This window comes from Clinocottus analis, unplaced genomic scaffold (genome assembly GCF_023055335.1).
Source record: "Clinocottus analis isolate CAN_PGR_092001 unplaced genomic scaffold, fCliAna1.0.p SCAF_6, whole genome shotgun sequence".
NCBI classification, from domain to species: domain Eukaryota; kingdom Metazoa; phylum Chordata; class Actinopteri; order Perciformes; family Cottidae; genus Clinocottus; species Clinocottus analis.
The window spans coordinates 14,368,698-14,387,574 of NW_027176218.1; the positions used below are offsets into that span (position 1 = coordinate 14,368,698).

An 18,877-nucleotide genomic window follows, 5' to 3' on the forward strand; every position below is an offset into this window, starting at 1 on the left:
GCGCAACTTCTTACAAAATGTTCTAAAACAGAATAATAATTAAATATGCTTTAAAATATTTTGTTTATGCTGTGAAGTTTTTTTTTCTTCTCAGAGTCACTCACATAGTTGCTCGTGTTTTCTCAAGTAGCTTTGAACTTACTGTGACCCTGTTTGAACTACCACTTGACCCTTGACCTCTGCCCTGTCGCAACCACAGCAGGCAATCCATTGGTGTGCTCGGAGGCTCGCTTCAAGTGTAAAAATGGCCACTGTGTAGACCGCAGCTTCTTGTGTAACGGCCAGGACAACTGTCAGGACAACAGCGATGAAGAGCTCTGCCTAACTACAGCAGGTAGGCTATTAACTCGATGTATGAAAGGCTCACGTGTGCTGAAAAGAAAGAGGTAAAGGAACATCTAGTTAAGTACGGGCAGACTCAGGATGAGGATGAATGAGCGACAAAGGACAGTGAATTGTAGCAGAGCAGAGATGTTTTCCTGATCTCTCTGATCTTTAACTCACACATTTCAAACTGTCGTTATTGAGGGTTTCGTTGGTTAACTCACATATTTCCCCAAGCTTTAAAAGACAGAAGCCAGCGAGAGGCACTAGAATACTCAGATACTTTAATAACTCTTATAAGCACATTGGACTGCTGCAGCAGCAAATTGTGAAAGGATACAGCAGATTCAATCATAAAAGTACAGCCAGTACCTTTATGCAAAGTAAGATTTCCTTTACTTGCAGGTTATTTAGATTAGATTTAAAAGTTGCTGCTAACATACACAACTTTCACAGTTCCTATTTTATGTTGTTTATAAATGCTTGTTGTATATAAATGGTTCTTAAATGTTTTTTAAACCTTTTTGCACTTTATTATTATTATTCACTTTTTCACTTCATCTTGGACAGAAGAGAAACATACTTTCAATCTTTTGTATGCTTGCACATATGTAAAAATTGACAATAAAACTGACTTTGACTTTGAAAAGTTCAACAGGACTAAAGTATGTAATGCCAAACATAATGCAAAAATAGCAATATAGTTGGATGTATGTAATATGTAGCAAATTGGAAAGATATAAAAAAAAATGAAACAGTTATACCTTACATACATACACTACCGTTCAAAGGTTTGGGGTCACACAGACACATTTTCAGTTTCTTCACATTTTCTCGCATATAATAGCCTTCATTTCTAAGAACAAGAATATAGACTGGCCAGTTTCACATGAAGTTTCTCTTTTTCTGGCCATTTTGAGAGTATACTCAAACCCACAAATGTGATGCTCCAGATACTCAACTAGCTTAAAGGAAGGCCAGTTGTATAGCTTCTCTCACCAGCAGAACTGTTTTCAGCTGTGTAACATCGCTGCACGAGGGTTCACAAATCATCTATTAGTCTATTGAGGCGATTAGCAAACACAATGTACCATTAGAACACAAGTGATAGTTGCTGGAAATAGGCCTCTAGACACCTATGTAGATATTTCATTAAAAACCAGCCGTTTCCACCTAGAACACTTATTTCCCACAATAACAATGTATATAGAGTGTATTTCTGAATAATTTAATGTTATCTTCATTGAAAAAAAACAGTGTTTTTCTTTGAAAAATAAGGACATTGCTAAGTGACCCCAAGCTTTTGAACGGTAGTGTATATGATATGAAAAGATATATGCTTTGACAATGTATCACTTCTTAGAGAGTGTAAAGACATGTGGTTTAACAATACGTTGAATATGGATTCAAAATTTGTGATAGGATTTAAATTTTAATTAGACTTAGTTTACTTCATAATTCCAGATTGAGGGACCGTATATTATACAAAAACTGAACCTATGTGTAATGATGTCTGTATGTATTATCTCCATGATGAGCTACAGCTTTTGAAGGAGTATAAAAAGTTGGAGATATGAGTAAAAAACACAGCCGAGAAGTCTAGATTCAATGTGTCAGAAATAGCTGCAAAGACAGCAATTATGCAGGAGTTAGATATATTTCCTCTCACAGTTAAAAGGGAAGCCTTGAAATGATACCTATAAATATTAATTAACTTCATTTGCTTCATTCAGACTGCATCCACAACAGCATTACAAGCTTGAATAATTAAAAGATCAAATTGGGTTGCAACCACCGGTCATCTGTTTAGACAAACCAGAGTTTGTTAAATGTACATATAATAAGGCCATGATTGTTGGAACTATTGGCGTGAACTTTGCAGAAGATTTCAGAATAAGCGAAAGCTTGTGGATCCAGTATTTACAGTGTTGCTATTCAACTGGATAAAATGATGATAGCGCAGTTGTAAATTTATGTCACTCAATATGTCACATCATCGGATATTTCTGAAAACATCACCTAGGTAATGATTTATTCATACAGATACAGCAAAGCCACTGACGGATTTGACTTCCTACAGAAGATGTGTGCTACTGTGAACATTCCTCTCTCTGCGTTTTTGACACTGTTGAACACACCACTGCATCATTAGTGTAACGTTGTGAAATCGAACGGTACGGATGACATTGTGCTGACTTTGCATTGTAACACAAAACACAGTGTTGTAATCCCTGACAGCGAGTGTGACTTGTTCTGGTTCAGAGTGTCTGATTCACAGGCAAGATCCACTTACATTACATCTGGCCTGCCGTTGGAATTTCACTGGCAGCCTCGCTTCTTGCTGCCACTATGGCACACCAGTCAGCTCCTGTCAACGCTTCAGCCGTACTTCCTCTGGCAAGGCGACATGACTCCTGCCAGCAACCCCGATGTGGACCGCGCTGTCAATGTGTTTGCTGCTGTTCAAGCAAGTCATATGCATTCCTATCCTTTTGTGTAGGTCTTGCTGTCACACTGATTTGCTCTTTTAGAAATAACAAAACAGGCTAAGTGTGGGGTAGAAAAAAACTGTCAGTATCTGCAGCCCACAAGGCAGTAATGTTATAACCAATGCTGCGATAGGCCAAGTCAGCAGAAAGTTGATCGAAACTCAAGAGGCAAAACGCGTCTAATAAACAGGAAAGGGGCTCTGCGGCAGTCCCACATTTGACACTTTTCAACACCATTCAGTCTTCTAAAATGAAATTAAACTGTTTATTGCTTTCTTCGGCGGTAAAAAATTGCTCTGATCTGACACTATTGACAAACTACAGATCGGTTAATGGTCCTAGCAGATAATTATTCTGCTCATTATAATTTAGTCCGCCAATGTGTTATTACCCCGCAAATCTAAATTTGATAAGCTAACCTTAATGAATTTTTTGTTTTTGTTACCTGATTAGTGAAGCTGATTAAGTTTGTTTTAAATTGATTGTTTTACTTGTGTTTAAAAGGAAGATTAAAAGGAGTCTCTCCATCATCACTAGTGTGTGTGTGTGTGTGTGTGTGTGTGTGTGTGTGTGTGTGTGTGTGTGTGTGTGTGTGCGTGTGCGTGTGTGTGTGTGTGTCTCAACGGAGTCTTGTATTGGACGCTGTGTGAACAGCTTGCTGTTTGCAGAGAATGTAATATGGGATTAATTTAAGGAATGTTTGCTTCTGTTATATATAATTAAAATAATAAAGGTAAACTAAACATTCAGTTATAACTATCTGGCAAATAACATTTTCCATCAGTTGCCTCCATTTCTAAAATGTTTTAAGGTGTCTAATGATGGAGTACTAAGTTATACATTTTTCTTCTCAAAATAATGTGCAGCTTGTGTAGCGCAGCGTAAAGTACGAGTGTTGAGAAGTTGTGAGCTCCGTGTTGTCGTGACCTTCAGAACACATGGAAGAAGAGCAGCTTTTTTCTTTGTGCTTTGTTCCTTTATTTTTTATCATCAGCTTCTGCACTTTGAAGGCATCACTGTGTTTTGACGCTGCAGCTCTTTCCTTCATGAACTATCCCCCCCACACACACACACACACACACACACACACACACACACACACACACACGCTGACCTTTCCTTCTGCTCTGACTTTGCCTCTCTTTATAATACGCAAGCAGAGACCTGCAGGTGACAGATAAGCATACAATATCCGTTCCAAGCCGCCCGAGCACAGCATCTCCTTTCTCACTTTCTCCCCTGCCCTATACTTCCTCCTCTGTGCGACTCCTCTTCCTCATCCTTACCCATAATTACTTGCTTCAGTGTCTCCACATTTCTCTCCTTGATTTGAACGGTCTACTAAGAGATCAGCACGCTGCCTGTCAGCGGACAGATCATCGCGGCATACATGATGTAGCATTTGGTTAGGCTGCCTTCGAGGTGTCGGATAATTAGATCTACAGAAGCAGCACCATCCTCTTAGCATCTTTATGCCTCCAGTGCTTTTATTTCCCATCACAGTGATTTCAAACAATTTGGCACAGTTAGACACAAACAGCAAGCTCAGAGCCGCTTTTATCGTTTATCGTTTTATTTGATGGGTAATTGATTTTTGAAAGAGCAGAGAGGTGGCAAAGTGGCAAACAGTGCAATGTAACAATACACAATCTTATATGAATTCATTGGTGCAATCATCACACAGTGAGATAGAAGAGTTGGGATGGGGAGCCTGTTACCAATAACAGAGATAAAGAAATGGAAGGCACACCACATAAACATAATATAGTGAACCAGAAAAGGAGTCGCAAGGAGTAATAAATAGCAATGGGCAGGAAGATGGAGGCAAGCAAAGAGTCAGGTGATTTGGTAGAGAAAGGCGGGATTTGAATAGAAGTGAGCGAGGGGTAGCGATTAGCCGAGAAGGATGAGAGCATCCGTCTCAAGACGAGCCCCGAGGCCGAATAATGTAACTCTGGAGACAGAAATGACATGAAAGCAAGTTTCGCAGAACTGAGCTTCTCATTGCTCTCCCTGGTCTGCCGGGCTGCTCATAGCAGGGGATAGAGGCTGCCAGTGATGGAGCGCATGTTTGCCCCTGCAACGAATTGTTGTTGAAACATCGCCGCAGGGCTCACAGGATTTAGCCAGATGCTGGGGGAGCCCTCGCTGAGAACAAGAGAACCACTCTGCATATCCAAAAAAGCATGTGCACACACACACACACACACACACACACACACACACAAACACACATTGGCACATTACGACGTGAGAGTGTTTGTTTTGCATATTTAATTCCCAAAATTAACTGCAACCTCCAGAAGAAAGTTCCTGAAGGTCACAGGACTGACGAGTTTAAAGACTTAGTCTCAATGTGACGATCACAGAAGTTGAAGCTTTTAGTCTGACCATCCCCTGAGAATTATTTAAGAAAATTAATTGATTTAAAATGCACACATCAGCATCTCTCGTTACGCATTAACACAAGTAGACAAAAAATAATTGATGGTGTGGTGACTACGGGAAAGTGTCATTCATTCTCAACTCTATTCTGTCTGAAAGAAGCTTCAGCTGGGCGTCTTTCTAAACGGAAGTTGTTTTGAGATAGGAAAAGTAACACAGTGAGGCGGAGTGTGGGCGTTGTGAAGGTGGAAACAGAGGACTCGGGTTTGAGTGCATCAAAAGCTCTCCAATGGTTTTGTGTGTTGTGGAAGATAAGATATGCTTTGTGGAGTCACAAGCATACCGTGTGTGTGTGTGTGTGTGTGTGTGTGTGTGTGTGTGTGTGTGTGTGTGTGTGTGTGTGTGTGTGTGTGTGTGTGTGTGTGTGTGTGTGTGTGTGTGTGTGTGTGTGTGTGTGTGTGTGTGCATATGTTTCAATGTGCATCTGGTCTTTCAGTGGACAGCACACACAACGGTCTAAATTATTTGATGTTCCTGTGTGAAGCTGGGACTTTAATGCTCTTCAATCCTGCTTAACTTTCACAATGTGCTGTAACTTTTCAACACCACACTGCTGTGTTTCCTCTTAACTCAAGATATCTACTTCAACATTAGTGTAAAAATTGAGGAAATAAAAGGCCCACAAATCGTTAAACTTGTAAAGCCTGCACGGCTCACAAGTACTTTGAAACCATCAAAGCATCAATTAGGCTTCTTCTTTGAACAAGGGGGGCAACATAAATTCTGCAGACCATAATGGTTTAGCAATTTTTACATTCAGGACACATCTTGGAATGCATTTACATTATTTGCTGGATACAAGCATTTACATATGATTTAAATTACAATGCATTATAAACAAAATGATGTATAGTCTGTCTGCTGAATGGTATCTCGCGTCACTGTTACGACAGAATCACTCCCAGGGGTATTAGGCAATTGTTGTTTACACAGTGCTTCAATGTGCTCTGGGCAGTGTACAGATTTTGAAAGTATAACTGCCACCGCACATTTTGTTCAACTTTCTTTTTGGCAGTGACCCCATCAGAGTAATCATTGGCCTCAAGGACCTCAGAGAACTGTCAGTCAGAGAGAGATGTTGGCCAGCGAGCTGACAATTAACATTAGTCTGCTACATGAGTAAACTGTCAAAACATTGGCAGACAACATCACCCTTGACCCTGATTGGTTTGATGAAAATTACACCATGCACTATACACCATCTAAGATCTGCAAAATGAAGTGTCACCTTAAAAGAATTGGGTAACATGACTGTGTAATTATACTTGCCACACTCTTTTGTACATTCTGATGAGCCTGTCAGAAAGAATTACTTCTTTCACAGCGATTGTCAAGGGAATTTGGCTTATTGTAACAATTTCTGTCCAACTAAAACATTAATATGACCATGAGCTTAATTTTGTCCACCTTCGCCACATGACCTCAAACACTCTCTATTCACCGACAGTACAACAAATACTTTTAACCTTCTGGTTTATGTATGGAGCGCCGCTCACCGAGAAGTCAAATCCTTCATTTTAAACTCCAGGGATGCTCCCTTCCCACAGAGAGTAATCTGCAGCTTTCTATTTGTTATATCCTCCTAAGGCTGTGTAAGAAGTACTCGATAGATCCACTAGCACTGCATCTGCTGTTTTGCATAAGCACTATGTATTCAACAACCTCACTTCACAGCCCTGCCATTTACAGGGCCAATAAACAGCAGTAATTCAGACTGGGCTGTATATACTGCCCCGTCTATATACAGTGACTGTCTGCTGACACCCAGCACTAACTCCTGCCTTTCCATTAGCGTCACCAGCAAACTAGACATTAATATATAGTGTCAGTCTCGTATAGCTAAAATAAAGAACGTCATAGTGATTAAAAGACTGTTGATATCCTTTTAGCTCGCTAATAGTTTCTTACACGGCCATGTCCTCCCCCAATGATTCCTGTCAGACTTTGTGCCCGAATAATTCAGGTGCTATAGATTAAAATGACAAGTTAATCCATTTTCAATTTTTGTGGTAGAGACGTGTGTGACGCTGAGATGGTGGTCCGTTCGTGGCCTTCGTCAGTAGCACTCGGAATGCTGGCAGAGAGAGAAAGGTGTGGGAGGGAGCGTGAAATGGCGTAGGGGGATATAATGGCCGCAGACTGAGGTGTGGGAGTGGAATGTAATGGTGCCAGTTTATCAGAGCCAACGCACACTTGTCAGGCACAAATAGGGGAGGTTGCTCATGTCGCCGCCCTTGGTTTTGAACTCTGGGACAGTTTAAGGTTTTTGCTTTTGTGAGCCTGAAGCATGTTCACAAAGCAGCGCTGAGGAGGCTGTTGGTGCACCGGAGAGAAAAGCAAGATGTTGTTAGCTGCTGCTGACAACGTTAAACTGAGGGGGTGCTGCTTCCTATTTCTGTATTTTAAGTTGTAGATTTAATTGTTTTCCCTTATTGACAGAGTGCATTTGGAGTTTGGAGGTCTGGCATTAGCATTTAGCATACTATATATATATATATATATATATATATATATATATATATATATATATATATATATATATATATATATATATATATTCTTCATCTGAGAATATATCCTCACTTGTTTCATATATTTTATTTCTCACCCGTTCCTTTCTTCCCCTCCCACTCACCAAGGCTAAGTGTCAGTTTTTATAGAGCTGCTGTTGTTTAAGGGCCTTGTTGCCATAAGCTTAGGCCACACAAGTGTGTGTGTGTGTGTGTGTAGGGAGGGGGGGGGGGGGGGGGGGGGCGTGATTCATCCCGTCCTTGAATCAGGATCAGACAGCCATTGCTGTTCAGGCTCCTGTAAATAAAAAGCCTTTCCCTCCTATCGTTATTCAGTCACCATGGTGATGGTGGTCCAGTGACGACCTGCACCCACAGACTTCAGGTGGAACAAAAGCTCTGCTGTTGCTATTGGGAAGAGTTGTAGTGCTTTTTGTGTGTTTGTGTACTGTGGTTGTATAGGTGTACAGGTGATTATTTTCCATCACTTCTTGTTGACATTCTTATTACACGAATAGCTTCCTGCACATATACATATACATCCAAGATAGTAAAGGTTCTCTATCCTTAAATAGTATTATAACACACATGTAAATCTCTTGTTTGTGCTAGCTCAGTCCATGATGGCTACGCAGCAGCCAAAAACATTGGATCATGATAAATTATCTGATTTTAAACCATTTGATTACTTAAGTAGCACTGTAAAATGTAAAACCCCTAAAAGGACATAAGCGCATCAGCTCACTAGTTTGTGCTTCTACGAGCATCACATTTGCATCAAAGTTTTTTATGCCTGGCCTCATTTGCAACATTCCCCTGCTCCATGGACACTTGGCATGAGAGACGTGCCCCTGTCTGGCCCCTCGGTACACGCTCACTGGTTGGCTGACAGCAGAAAAGAAGTGAGATCTCTATGTATGTGTCTGCCTGAATGGGGCTCCATCCATCTGAGCCTATTTAGTCTTTGTATCTAAATCATCTTAGTCATTAACTGTACCTCCACTCAGTTCACAATACACTAAAATTGTGCCTGCCTACTCTGAATTGTGCAAACTCCTTTGAGGCTCACAAAGCCGTTATCTTTCATGAACAATATCCTAATAATGAAAGAGTATTGACTGCTCATTAGCACCCTGTTAAATTACTCGATAGCTGACATACTCTGACTACTTTTTTGAACAATTTTAGAGATTAATAATGAAGTCCTTAAAAGGTTCAGCATGCAGTAAAAATAACTTAGAAGGAACATTTAATCAGTTCTTGTCTTTGGTTTCTCTTAGAAATGTTTCTAAAAGTTTGCACAAGTTTCTGTTGGCCCAAGAGAAGGAAAAAATGCTGTTTTTGCATTTTTAAATTGCATTAAGTTAAAAATGGAGGAAATTATAAAACCAGAGCTAAGAGGTGCACTGAATGTGATTTCATTCTCATGGATGGCTTTGATGAATGTTGGAGAAATTTAGATGCATTACTTTCAAGAGACGGATATGTGCCCAGAGCTCAATTTAATTTCCCCACACACAATTTTTTTTGGCCATATTATCTTTTTCTTCAGGCATGTCTAATGCAGCCATCCATAAGTAGCAGTCACTTAAAGGCTGCCTCCCAATATTGCAGAAAGACTGGTGTAATAAAGCAAATAACGGAAGCTGAACTATAAAATGTGAGTAATCAACACTGGCATCAGGTGCATCTTATCAAAATAAGTGGCTCCATAAATTCAACTCTCTTTGGCTCCCACTTAATGGCTGACATGTTGCAAGGGGTTTGGATGACTAAAGACTTCTTCTCGTCTCATTGCTTGATTACTGATTTACCTTTTCACGCGTGATTTCTTCCTGATAACCTGACAGTAACTAATTCAGTATTAAATACTACAAAGAGGCAGCATGATCCCCACATGAGCGTCGCCAGAACAGTGGCAACACACCAAAATGGTGCGCAGCTATTATGGGAAAACCGATGGACACCCGTGAGTGATGCATTAGGTGTCAGTCAGCTCGCTATAATGGGCCGGGTTATTTTCTGCAAATGCTTTTTCTGCCAATACTCTAAGTGTGCATTCACCCGTGATATGGTTGAGCCGAAGGTGTTGCTTGATGACAAGAAGCCATGCCAATTATATATGGTGTGATGGACAGCAGATATCCATTTAGGTAGTGATAAAAGTGTGTGTGTGTGTGTGTGTGTGTGTGTGTGTGTGTGTGTGTGTGTGTGTGTGTGTGTGTGTGTGTGTGTGTGTGTGTGTGGTATGAGCGTCCATGTGCTTGGTGTACATGTATCCATCAGGGAAATGCAAAAAGAAGGAGGCTTTAGTGGAACGGGAAAAGGAGTGCCCTGGAGAGAGGAAAGAGGGATTGCATGTCAGAGAGTGTGAGAGATAGACATGTTAGAGGATGGTGAGAGGGGGGAGGGGTTTAATATGGGATGATTTTTTTTTTTTTATGCGAGTGTGAAGAAGATGACGCAGAAGAAAGATGGAACACACAAGGGATAGAAAGGGAGAGGGAAAATTGATGGAGATGAGGGATTAGGGAGAGTAGCAAAGCCATTGGGGGAAAAAAGAAGATAAAACCACTGGATTCATTGTATAAAAGACTAGGAATCAGCGGGAGCACAAAAGAAGTGGAGGGAAACAGGGAGATGGAAGCAGTAGCTGGGGAGGGAGTCATGAGTGCTGGTAGAGGGGAAAAACAACCCGAAAGACAGGTACAGAGTGGAGCAAAAGATAAGAAAGTAAGCAGGAAATATCTGCAGCGATGGGATTACGCAGAAACCTTTGAAACAGGAAGTGCAGGACGCACAGATGCAAGCAAAACAGAGGAACAGGAAACGATAAAGTGAGCGATCAGGACAAGTTGATTGAAGCCACAGCGGTGAGGTGGGAATGAAACGAAGCAGGGCAGATTAAAGAAGAGAGAATGTAGGGATGAAAATGGCAAACAAAATGGAGAATAGGACTGTGAGTGATGACAGGCGATTGGAGGGGGGTGAGAAAAACTACAAGGTATGAGATTTGGAAGGAGTTCTTACTTGAAGCTCAGAGATCGAAGAGGGGGCTTAGATTAGTCCCTGCATGCAACAGTGCTCTCATTCATGGTAATTACTGGATTCTGCACCATCTTTCTCAATTGCTGCTTTGTCTTTCTTTTCCTTATTACTCTCTCTCTCTCTCATCCGTCTCTCGGACTCATGTGCATTAACCTCCCATCTACTTTTTCCCAGTTTTTGGTATTTGGCTTCCATCTCCACCCTTTATTCATCACTTATCTTTACCATTTTACCTCCTCATGCCCTACTGTCCTGTCTCCTCTCATCAGGAGTGTTCTCCTCTCGCCTCTGTTCTTTGGCTCTTGCTTCCTCTGGCGGTCTGTGGTCGTTATGTTCAGAAGGGCAGGGCTTAAATGCTATGCTTCAGACGATAATACCACTCTGTTTCTGCTCTAGCGTTTTTTTTTTTTGTCTTTTCACCATCCCCTCTAACATCCTCCTCATCCTGTTTTTTTTCTCGCTGCCTCACCCATTCTTTCTCTTTATGTTATTCTCATTGTTTGACACTGTCATATGCACCCCCACATGCTTGAGGCATGGTAACAATCATGCTGGTGAAAGCCAAGCGGCGGGGAAAAAATAGCAGCAAAGCATAGCAAAATACAGCAAAGACTAAAAAGAGATTTGTGTGGTGGATTTCACCTTTGCTCCTTCTCTTAAGCAGCTTTGTTTGGTGGAGAGAATGCACAAAAAGCAAGGACAAGTGTGCCTCCAGGACAAACGTGTACATGTCTGTGGTAATTATATGTCAACTGTTGGGTAGTTCAGCAGTATACAGTTGCAGCAGCGATGAAGAGTGGAAAAAAATATTTTGCGCACAAAATGTATTGCACACGAGCCCTTATGAAAGTGATATTAACAGTTGGTATAGTCCATAAATTTATGTGTCCCCTTTTGAATTAGTATCTGAGTTTTCACCAGAATACAATGGGAACTGACATTGACAGATGTTCACATACAGCTGATCATATACTCGAAGCAATCAGTATGGCATGACTAACTTTTTGTTTCAGTATTAATGATATCCCACACTGCTTCAATTTCTTTTCTAAAAAATGCAGTGAATGCTCCTTCGAGTTTTAGATTATCTCAGATCTTAGAGCATGTAGCAATGCATGTAGCATTTATATTCATTTGCTGCCTCAAGTGAAGCACTAAATCCTGGGTTCTGATTAGAAAAAGAGCTTTTATGTGAGATTTTTAATGTTTTTTTTTTAATGGGTAAATTCTTGGACAACTTCACAACACGAAGCACTTGTACGTTTTATCGGTTGAGTTGATACCTCATCGGTTAAAGATCTAAAACCTCTGGAAGGCTACTGTGTTAGATGTTTTTATTTTACAGTGGAGCAGAACCATCATCAGCAACATTAGAACTACAGTCAGAAAGCATTTGGAAGAGTACAATAAATGATGATTTCTTGGTGTTTGAGGAGCTGAATACACAGTTTTATTACAAATGTAAAACTGGTGCTTCTGACATGTTTTATAGCTGTGCAATCATTCTGGTATACACCTGTATTTATTTTTCTCCATTTCTTCCCTCGTTTTTGCATACATTTTTAATTGGACTGATGAGCATGTTTAACAACTTGTGGCTTTCCAGAAAAGCTTTCACACAATGTCGACGGCCAAAGTGCAAAATCTCTTCTCAGCAAAATGATCCAGGAAACTCTCCTTATCTGCACTTTGTGTTTTTTGTATTTTGTATTATTATAATGTATAGTGTATCCTTAACAAATAGCATTCTGCAAGAAAACAACAAGTCTTTTTTTTCTTCACAAAAAAGTGCATTTTTCAGCTGGTTTTGCTCTTCGGCCATCGTGTTGTGGTAAGATATTGCTGAATGGCTGTGTTTCTGGTTTATGTGTTGGTATGATTGTGTGTTATGGGACGTGGGTGGTACTTCAAGTGTTACTTGCTCTTATTGACATTATTATGAATTTTAATGTGTGTTTGCGCGATTAATGCGCCAGACTTTGGTCAGTGGTTTGTTTGTCAGTTGATTGAGTAACAGTGCAGTAGAGCATTTCAAAACAGTTTTATACAATATAAGAGAAACTAAATAGTAGGTACTTCTGCAGGGGAAACCTAAATAGAGAGACATTTCTGGCCTATATGAGAAATTCCTACATAGCTGTCATCCAGATGTTTGGGTTGCAAAACCAGCCTCATTGCCAACAAGAATCTCAAATGAAAATGCATGAAAGTTGAAGGCGGACGACAGTTCTCTTTTCTTCTGTGTGATTATTGCATTTGAAAAAATTCTATCTTTCAGATGTTTAAATAAGCCTGAAAACAGCACACAGTGTAGTTCCATTGTTCTTTAGAGAGCTTTCTTGCTTCGGGGTTATCTGCCACGTTGCAAATATGTTCCTCTTATTGCCTGTAAAGGCACCTCGCAGTGACTATTATGTGCATTTATTTACTCTTTTTAATTGCGAAAAAAATATTCTGGGAATGTGTTGAGCTATAGGCGTTTTCCTTGTAGACCACGCACAATGGATATGGATGCTTCGACCAACTGGGTTTATTCCTGATGGGCCGCTTTGAGTGGTGTTTTACAGCTGCTAGCCTAGTTTCTCAAAGCAGCATCCTCTCGCTCAGCCAGTCTACTGGGAAACATTTTAGCTGTGTTGGTATTCACAGAAATATCTTCAAAACTCAAGGAAGGGATTTTCTTCTCTCTTTTTTCACTTAGTTTAATTTCCTTCTTGAAATGTTAAACATGGTTGTATATATGTCAGTTATTCACCTTTTTGAGAGTAGTATTCATGTTTTAAACTCATATCACCCCCATGTGTTACCAATAATACTATGCAGATCTTTCTGCTGATTGATTAGGTTAATCTGTTAGACTAACTGATCAGAGTTAGCCCATGTCTGACAATGTGGACCCGGGCCTGCTTTTTTTCAATATAGCGTTTTATTTTCTGGTATTTAATAAGCAGTGCAGCCACATTTTGTCATTGTTATTGCTGCTGTGTCTCAGTTCCATACATATTAACTTTTAGAGTTGTGATTTTCATCAGGACAATAAAATAAACTGCACACGCAGCTCCAGGGGTGTTGTGAATGGCAGAAATTAAATTTGGAAAGAACACTTTGGCTTTCTTAACTCTCAAAGTTATTTAAAGATCCTTCTTCTGTTTGTAAAAACAGACCTGACTGCAAAAACACATTACTATGAAAACATGTATTTAAATACTTTATAGTAGTATAGAATTATTTTTGATCCCGTAATTGTATCTGTGAAAGTTGTGCCTCAACAGAGAAACCCTCCACAATGTGCTACACGATCAGCCGCCCTCACACAGTATCAGATGACTCCCGCAGTCTGCTGATGATGAATAGCTGGAAGCTGCATTATTAATTAGATGGGCATTAAGTTGACACACTTGCACTGTGCCATAGCTTGATGTGTGGTCTGCCTCATCTGTGGTTGTGTGGGCTGAAGATTGTGTTTCTGTGTTACAGAATATGTGCATGCATGCCTGAGCCTGGTGCTGATGGATGGGATCCAGAATGAATGCGCATATTCTCAAAAGTATTAATTACAGATACAAACGAACTCGTGCGTGCGATTGCATGGACGAGGATCCGTGTATTGGGAATGATGCAGCGTAAGTGTATGTTAACATATACTGCGCCTGGCTGTTATTGATTTGGAGGAATCCATTAATGTGGCTGTCTAATCTATTAAAAGAGGCTCCTGCTGAGAATAAGGCGTATAAAGGATCAACAGGCGGAGACGCACTGAATCGGCTGATACAAGCTGGGGAACAAAGGAATCTGGGAGGGAGAAAGACAAACAAACATTCATCGAGATGTAGTGATCAAACAGAGGAAAGAATGCTGTCGATAAAGATGAACAAAAAAACTAAAATGCAGCAATTAGAGTGCAACAATAGAAATGGGAAAATGATATTTAGCAAGTAAGCTGTACACTTAGAGTATGAAAAATAATATTTCCTAATTTTTAGAGGTTAAACACACAGTGAATCCTATTTCTTTAATTCTGCCAATAAGCCACAGGGCTCTTGTGCACGTCAAACATATACAGTATAGTACATACATAATTGATTTAAGAAGCATTAATCCTAATTGGCTGTATTGTGTTAATGTCTGTTTCCCATCAGCAACATGAAAAGTTTTATTTTCATTGTTTAACGAGGCTTTGGGGTAAATAGCCAAGGGAAGAGGTGACAAAGGATGTTGTTTGTCACATCGTTGCAATTTATCGAATGTTTAGTCTTTTTGGTCTTCAATAAGACATCAGTCAGCTCTTTCCAGCTGGGGGCTCTACTTGATGTGTGGGAAGATATAATGTAGGTGTAGGAAGAGAGAAAGAGGATGAGAGATGAGATAATTATTGGCTTGCAATAATAGCTGAGCAGAATGGAAAACACCATACAGAGATGGTGACACACACAGTATACCTTCTGGTGGCAAACCAGGATTTAGTTTCTATCCCTTTGTCATTCTTTGTCAGCACAGTTCCCCATTTTTAGTTCAGAACGCACAGCATGCATGACCTCCCTGTCTTCTCACATGTTAAAGGTCATGACTTCAAGCTCTTGTCTCAGAGAATGCTCTGGGATCAGCCTTATCTCTGACCTCCAGGTACCAGCCTCTCCATTGGCACTGATCTCCAATCTTTCCATGCTTCCTCAACCCAAACTGTCACAGTCGGAGCAAATATGTACAAGCTGCACAACTGACCATCATGCTCCACTTCTAATCACTCAGACAGGCAATTGATTATCCTCTGACTGAACACAGAGGTACAAGCAGCAGCTGTAGACCTTCAGCTACAGGCTGTGTTGTTCTGTTTTTTGACTTTGATAAAAGACGCAGGGGTTCCTCGTGCTTCCACCCGCCTGACCAGGCTCATTGTTGAAGGAGAGGGTATTAGATGGTGGAATGGGCATCAAGGGTCTTGCTCTGTTTCTTAACCAGGAAAAGAACAGGGCAGAACTAAAGCCATGGGAGGATTGGCATTGTGCGTGGACAATGATAATGTGTGTGCGTCTCCACGGCCTTTTCTTCCCAGACAACCCTTTTGGCGTCTCTGTGTTTGCGTGTCAGTGCCTCCATTATTGTGTGTATGTATACTGCGTGTGTGTGGGTCCTTTGCAGGGTTTATCCCACTTGATCTGAAGCCAGATCCCAGCCTGACTTCCCTGTGCCCTTCTCTCCTCTGAGCTCATTCTTATCGTAGCGTGGCCTGCCTGGATAAAGTGGGCCTGTCATGTGGGGGCGGGTTAGCTGCTGTTCACTGTACCTTTAAAAGATAAGCCTTGTGTAGGCTGTCCACGCTGGCCTACCCTTTAGCTTTGGACCTCATTCACTGGCCCAGTTTGTTTATTTTCTCACCGTATTACTTTATGCAGCAATATATTGTTTAAAAGTGATCTTAAAGTCAGTTGTTGGCAAGTTTGATGTATGGTACTCTGTGATCTAAGTGATACACAATCGGCTGGAAAATAAATCTAACTAGAAAATACCTGGAATTCTTCTACAAGTTGTCCATTTCAGCATTGTAATTAAGAAAAAGGTCCGAATGCATCTTGTTTGTTTGACTATGATCTGCTCTGAGAACTAAATCAAAGGCTTTCAATTGTAACTTCACTCACTGAAACAGCGTCTCCTGTTACTACCCCTTCTCATGAGATAATGTCACCAAGAGGAATGCATTCTTTGTTTGCTCATGCATGTTCTTGCGTGTGTGCGTGCGTGGTATAGCTTTTACTTGCAATGCTTTGAAAAATGCAATCTAGAAATTCAGTTTGACAGTTTTCCTTTTATGATTCTGTGTTAAGATTTAATATCATTTACACATTATGTTGCGTTTTTGAAATAACAAAACAAATATTGGATTTACACAAACATAAAAAAAACATGTCACATAATGCTAACAAATACATTTATTTTTCACTTTTTAGATAAGGGCTTACCGTAAAATGTATCTGTTATACGTCAGCACTAATACAAAACGCTGCAACCCCCGGCAGCCCGAGAAAGACTGGTGGCTCAACTGCCACTTATGCAATCGATACAGCTGACGTCTACACAGGCAGCTCGCACACTCAATTTAAAGCAAGCAACAATAACCATGCACTAATCTGATCACTCCCATATGTATGTGTAGCTCCCTTCGGAGAGTTGGATAAGCACTAGCAGCCTAACTACAAGCATTTACACATGGATATTGTGACATGAGTGACAGCTACAGCAAGTTTATGTTAGTGGACTATATAATTGTGTCTTTTAATTAATAGTCCTTTCCTGCACCGCAGTCATCATTTGTAAGCATTACACATTGTTTTAGATGGATTACCCAGTAAAACAACAGACACTTCCTTATCAGTGTAGTCAAGGTCGCAAATGTATAATGTAAGGATTTACCACACGTTTTTAATTTTTTGCCACCTTTATGGGCGTCTTCAAAGGTTTGCTTGCCTCTCAAATGTTGTAGTCGTCATGAATGCATCTCTAGAGAACACGTTTTCAAAGCATCCCTGATGCACAATATAGACACCATCTAACAATAGCAAGCAATGACCAAAAAGAAAACAAGTTTCATTGTGGTGCATTACCAGTTTCAAAGATGCCTCCATTCTCCACAAGATGATTATCTCACAGCATTGGAAAGAATGAAACCTCCTGAAAGAAGCTTGCCTGTTTTGGAAAATGTTTGGTTCTACACCCAATTTACAGTGTAAAAACTGAAAGCATCATTTGCTGATACACTCAGCCATAGCCTTCTCCTAATCAAACAGGCTTTCATCATGTTTTTTTGGTCAGGTTGCCTCTGGTAACATTTACTTTTTTCAGTTGACCTCATACTTCTAGTGAATGCAGCTTATTTTAGAGGAAAGAAAATGTGCTATTTTACTTCAAATTCAGGGGTTTAATGCTGCAGTATTCTCACCCACAGTCCCTACATACTATTTTAATATTATCATATACTTAAATCATCCTCATGACAGGAATATTATATTTCAGAGAATAAGAAAAAATCAATTTATTTTATATGACATTCACATTCTTTAGTTTCACATTTGAGCTTAGTGAACATCCTAATTCTTTGTGAATGTCAGGCAGAGCTTTTTTTTACACGTTCAATCACAACTGGTGATACTTCTGTGTTGTAAAAAAGTTTAATAAGTCACTGAATCCAATTTTCACTCAACAGTCAATCGTGCCTGTCACAGAGGCTGTCAGATGCGTCAGTGTGTCTCGATGACTCCTGCATGTCAGCCCGCCTGCTGTTCAGTCGATCTAGCTGCTGGTTACAGTTAATCATCTTCTGATCAAGAGGCTGGTCGAATCCCGCAAATGCACACTGGCCTAATCCCCACAGTCGTATCACTCAGCTCCATCACGTCTTGGCTTTGGGTGTTATCTGTCTGTGCGCATGCGTCAGGCGTATGAGAGTTTGTGTCCACCCTGAAGCCAGCCTCCTCCCTTTTCCAACTCACCTTTTGGCCCCAAAGAACAGTTGCCATGGTGACTGTACCCATCGTTTGGTGGGAGGGGATCTTAGTCAAAGCCTCCCAGCGATCCGGAGCAACCTCTCACCCTCCCCATTCTTCCTTTTCCTCCAGGACAATAGAGCCTACCCTTTGCAACCACCAAAAGGGTTTAAGAAAAAAAATAATTGATACTCCCACTTCTGTGCCTCAGTTGAAGCAGGCAACTTGTTACAACTAGAACAATTGAATGACGCATAATGCTTTTTGCAGCTCCTGTTCAGTCTGATTCTCTGTGATACACAAGCAAAAGTGATATTCATAGCCCATCTTTTTTTACCAAGACACAAAAGCCTGTTTCTCATGAACATACCTGAGAGTCTTTCCTCCTTTGTGCTACAGAGGCGATTCTTCTACACCACTACCACTTCACACTGCTCTCACATGTTCCCCCCTCAGCGGCAGCATTAAGTCCTTTGTACTGGAGATCCGGCAGTGGAAACTTGTTTTCGCTCTCTGCACACTATATAGGAAGCTACCTCTAGCCGCCGGTCAGTTCTGCATAAAGACTGGAAGCCTCCACTAC

At 40.6% G+C, this 18,877-nt stretch overlaps 1 protein-coding gene across 4 annotated transcripts in view; it reads left to right on the plus strand.

Annotated features, from left to right (window-relative positions):
* Window positions 1–18,877, plus strand: part of ldlrad3 (low density lipoprotein receptor class A domain containing 3) — a 68,822-nt gene that overhangs the window by 35,506 nt on the left and 14,439 nt on the right. For 3 of the 4 annotated variants that reach the window (XM_068603149.1, XM_068603151.1, XM_068603148.1), the window contains one exon: window positions 200–334. In XM_068603149.1, the coding sequence (XP_068459250.1) occupies window positions 200–334 (135 nt within the window). The remainder of the gene's footprint in view (window positions 1–199; window positions 335–18,877) is intronic. The other variant, XM_068603150.1, reaches the window with a different exon arrangement.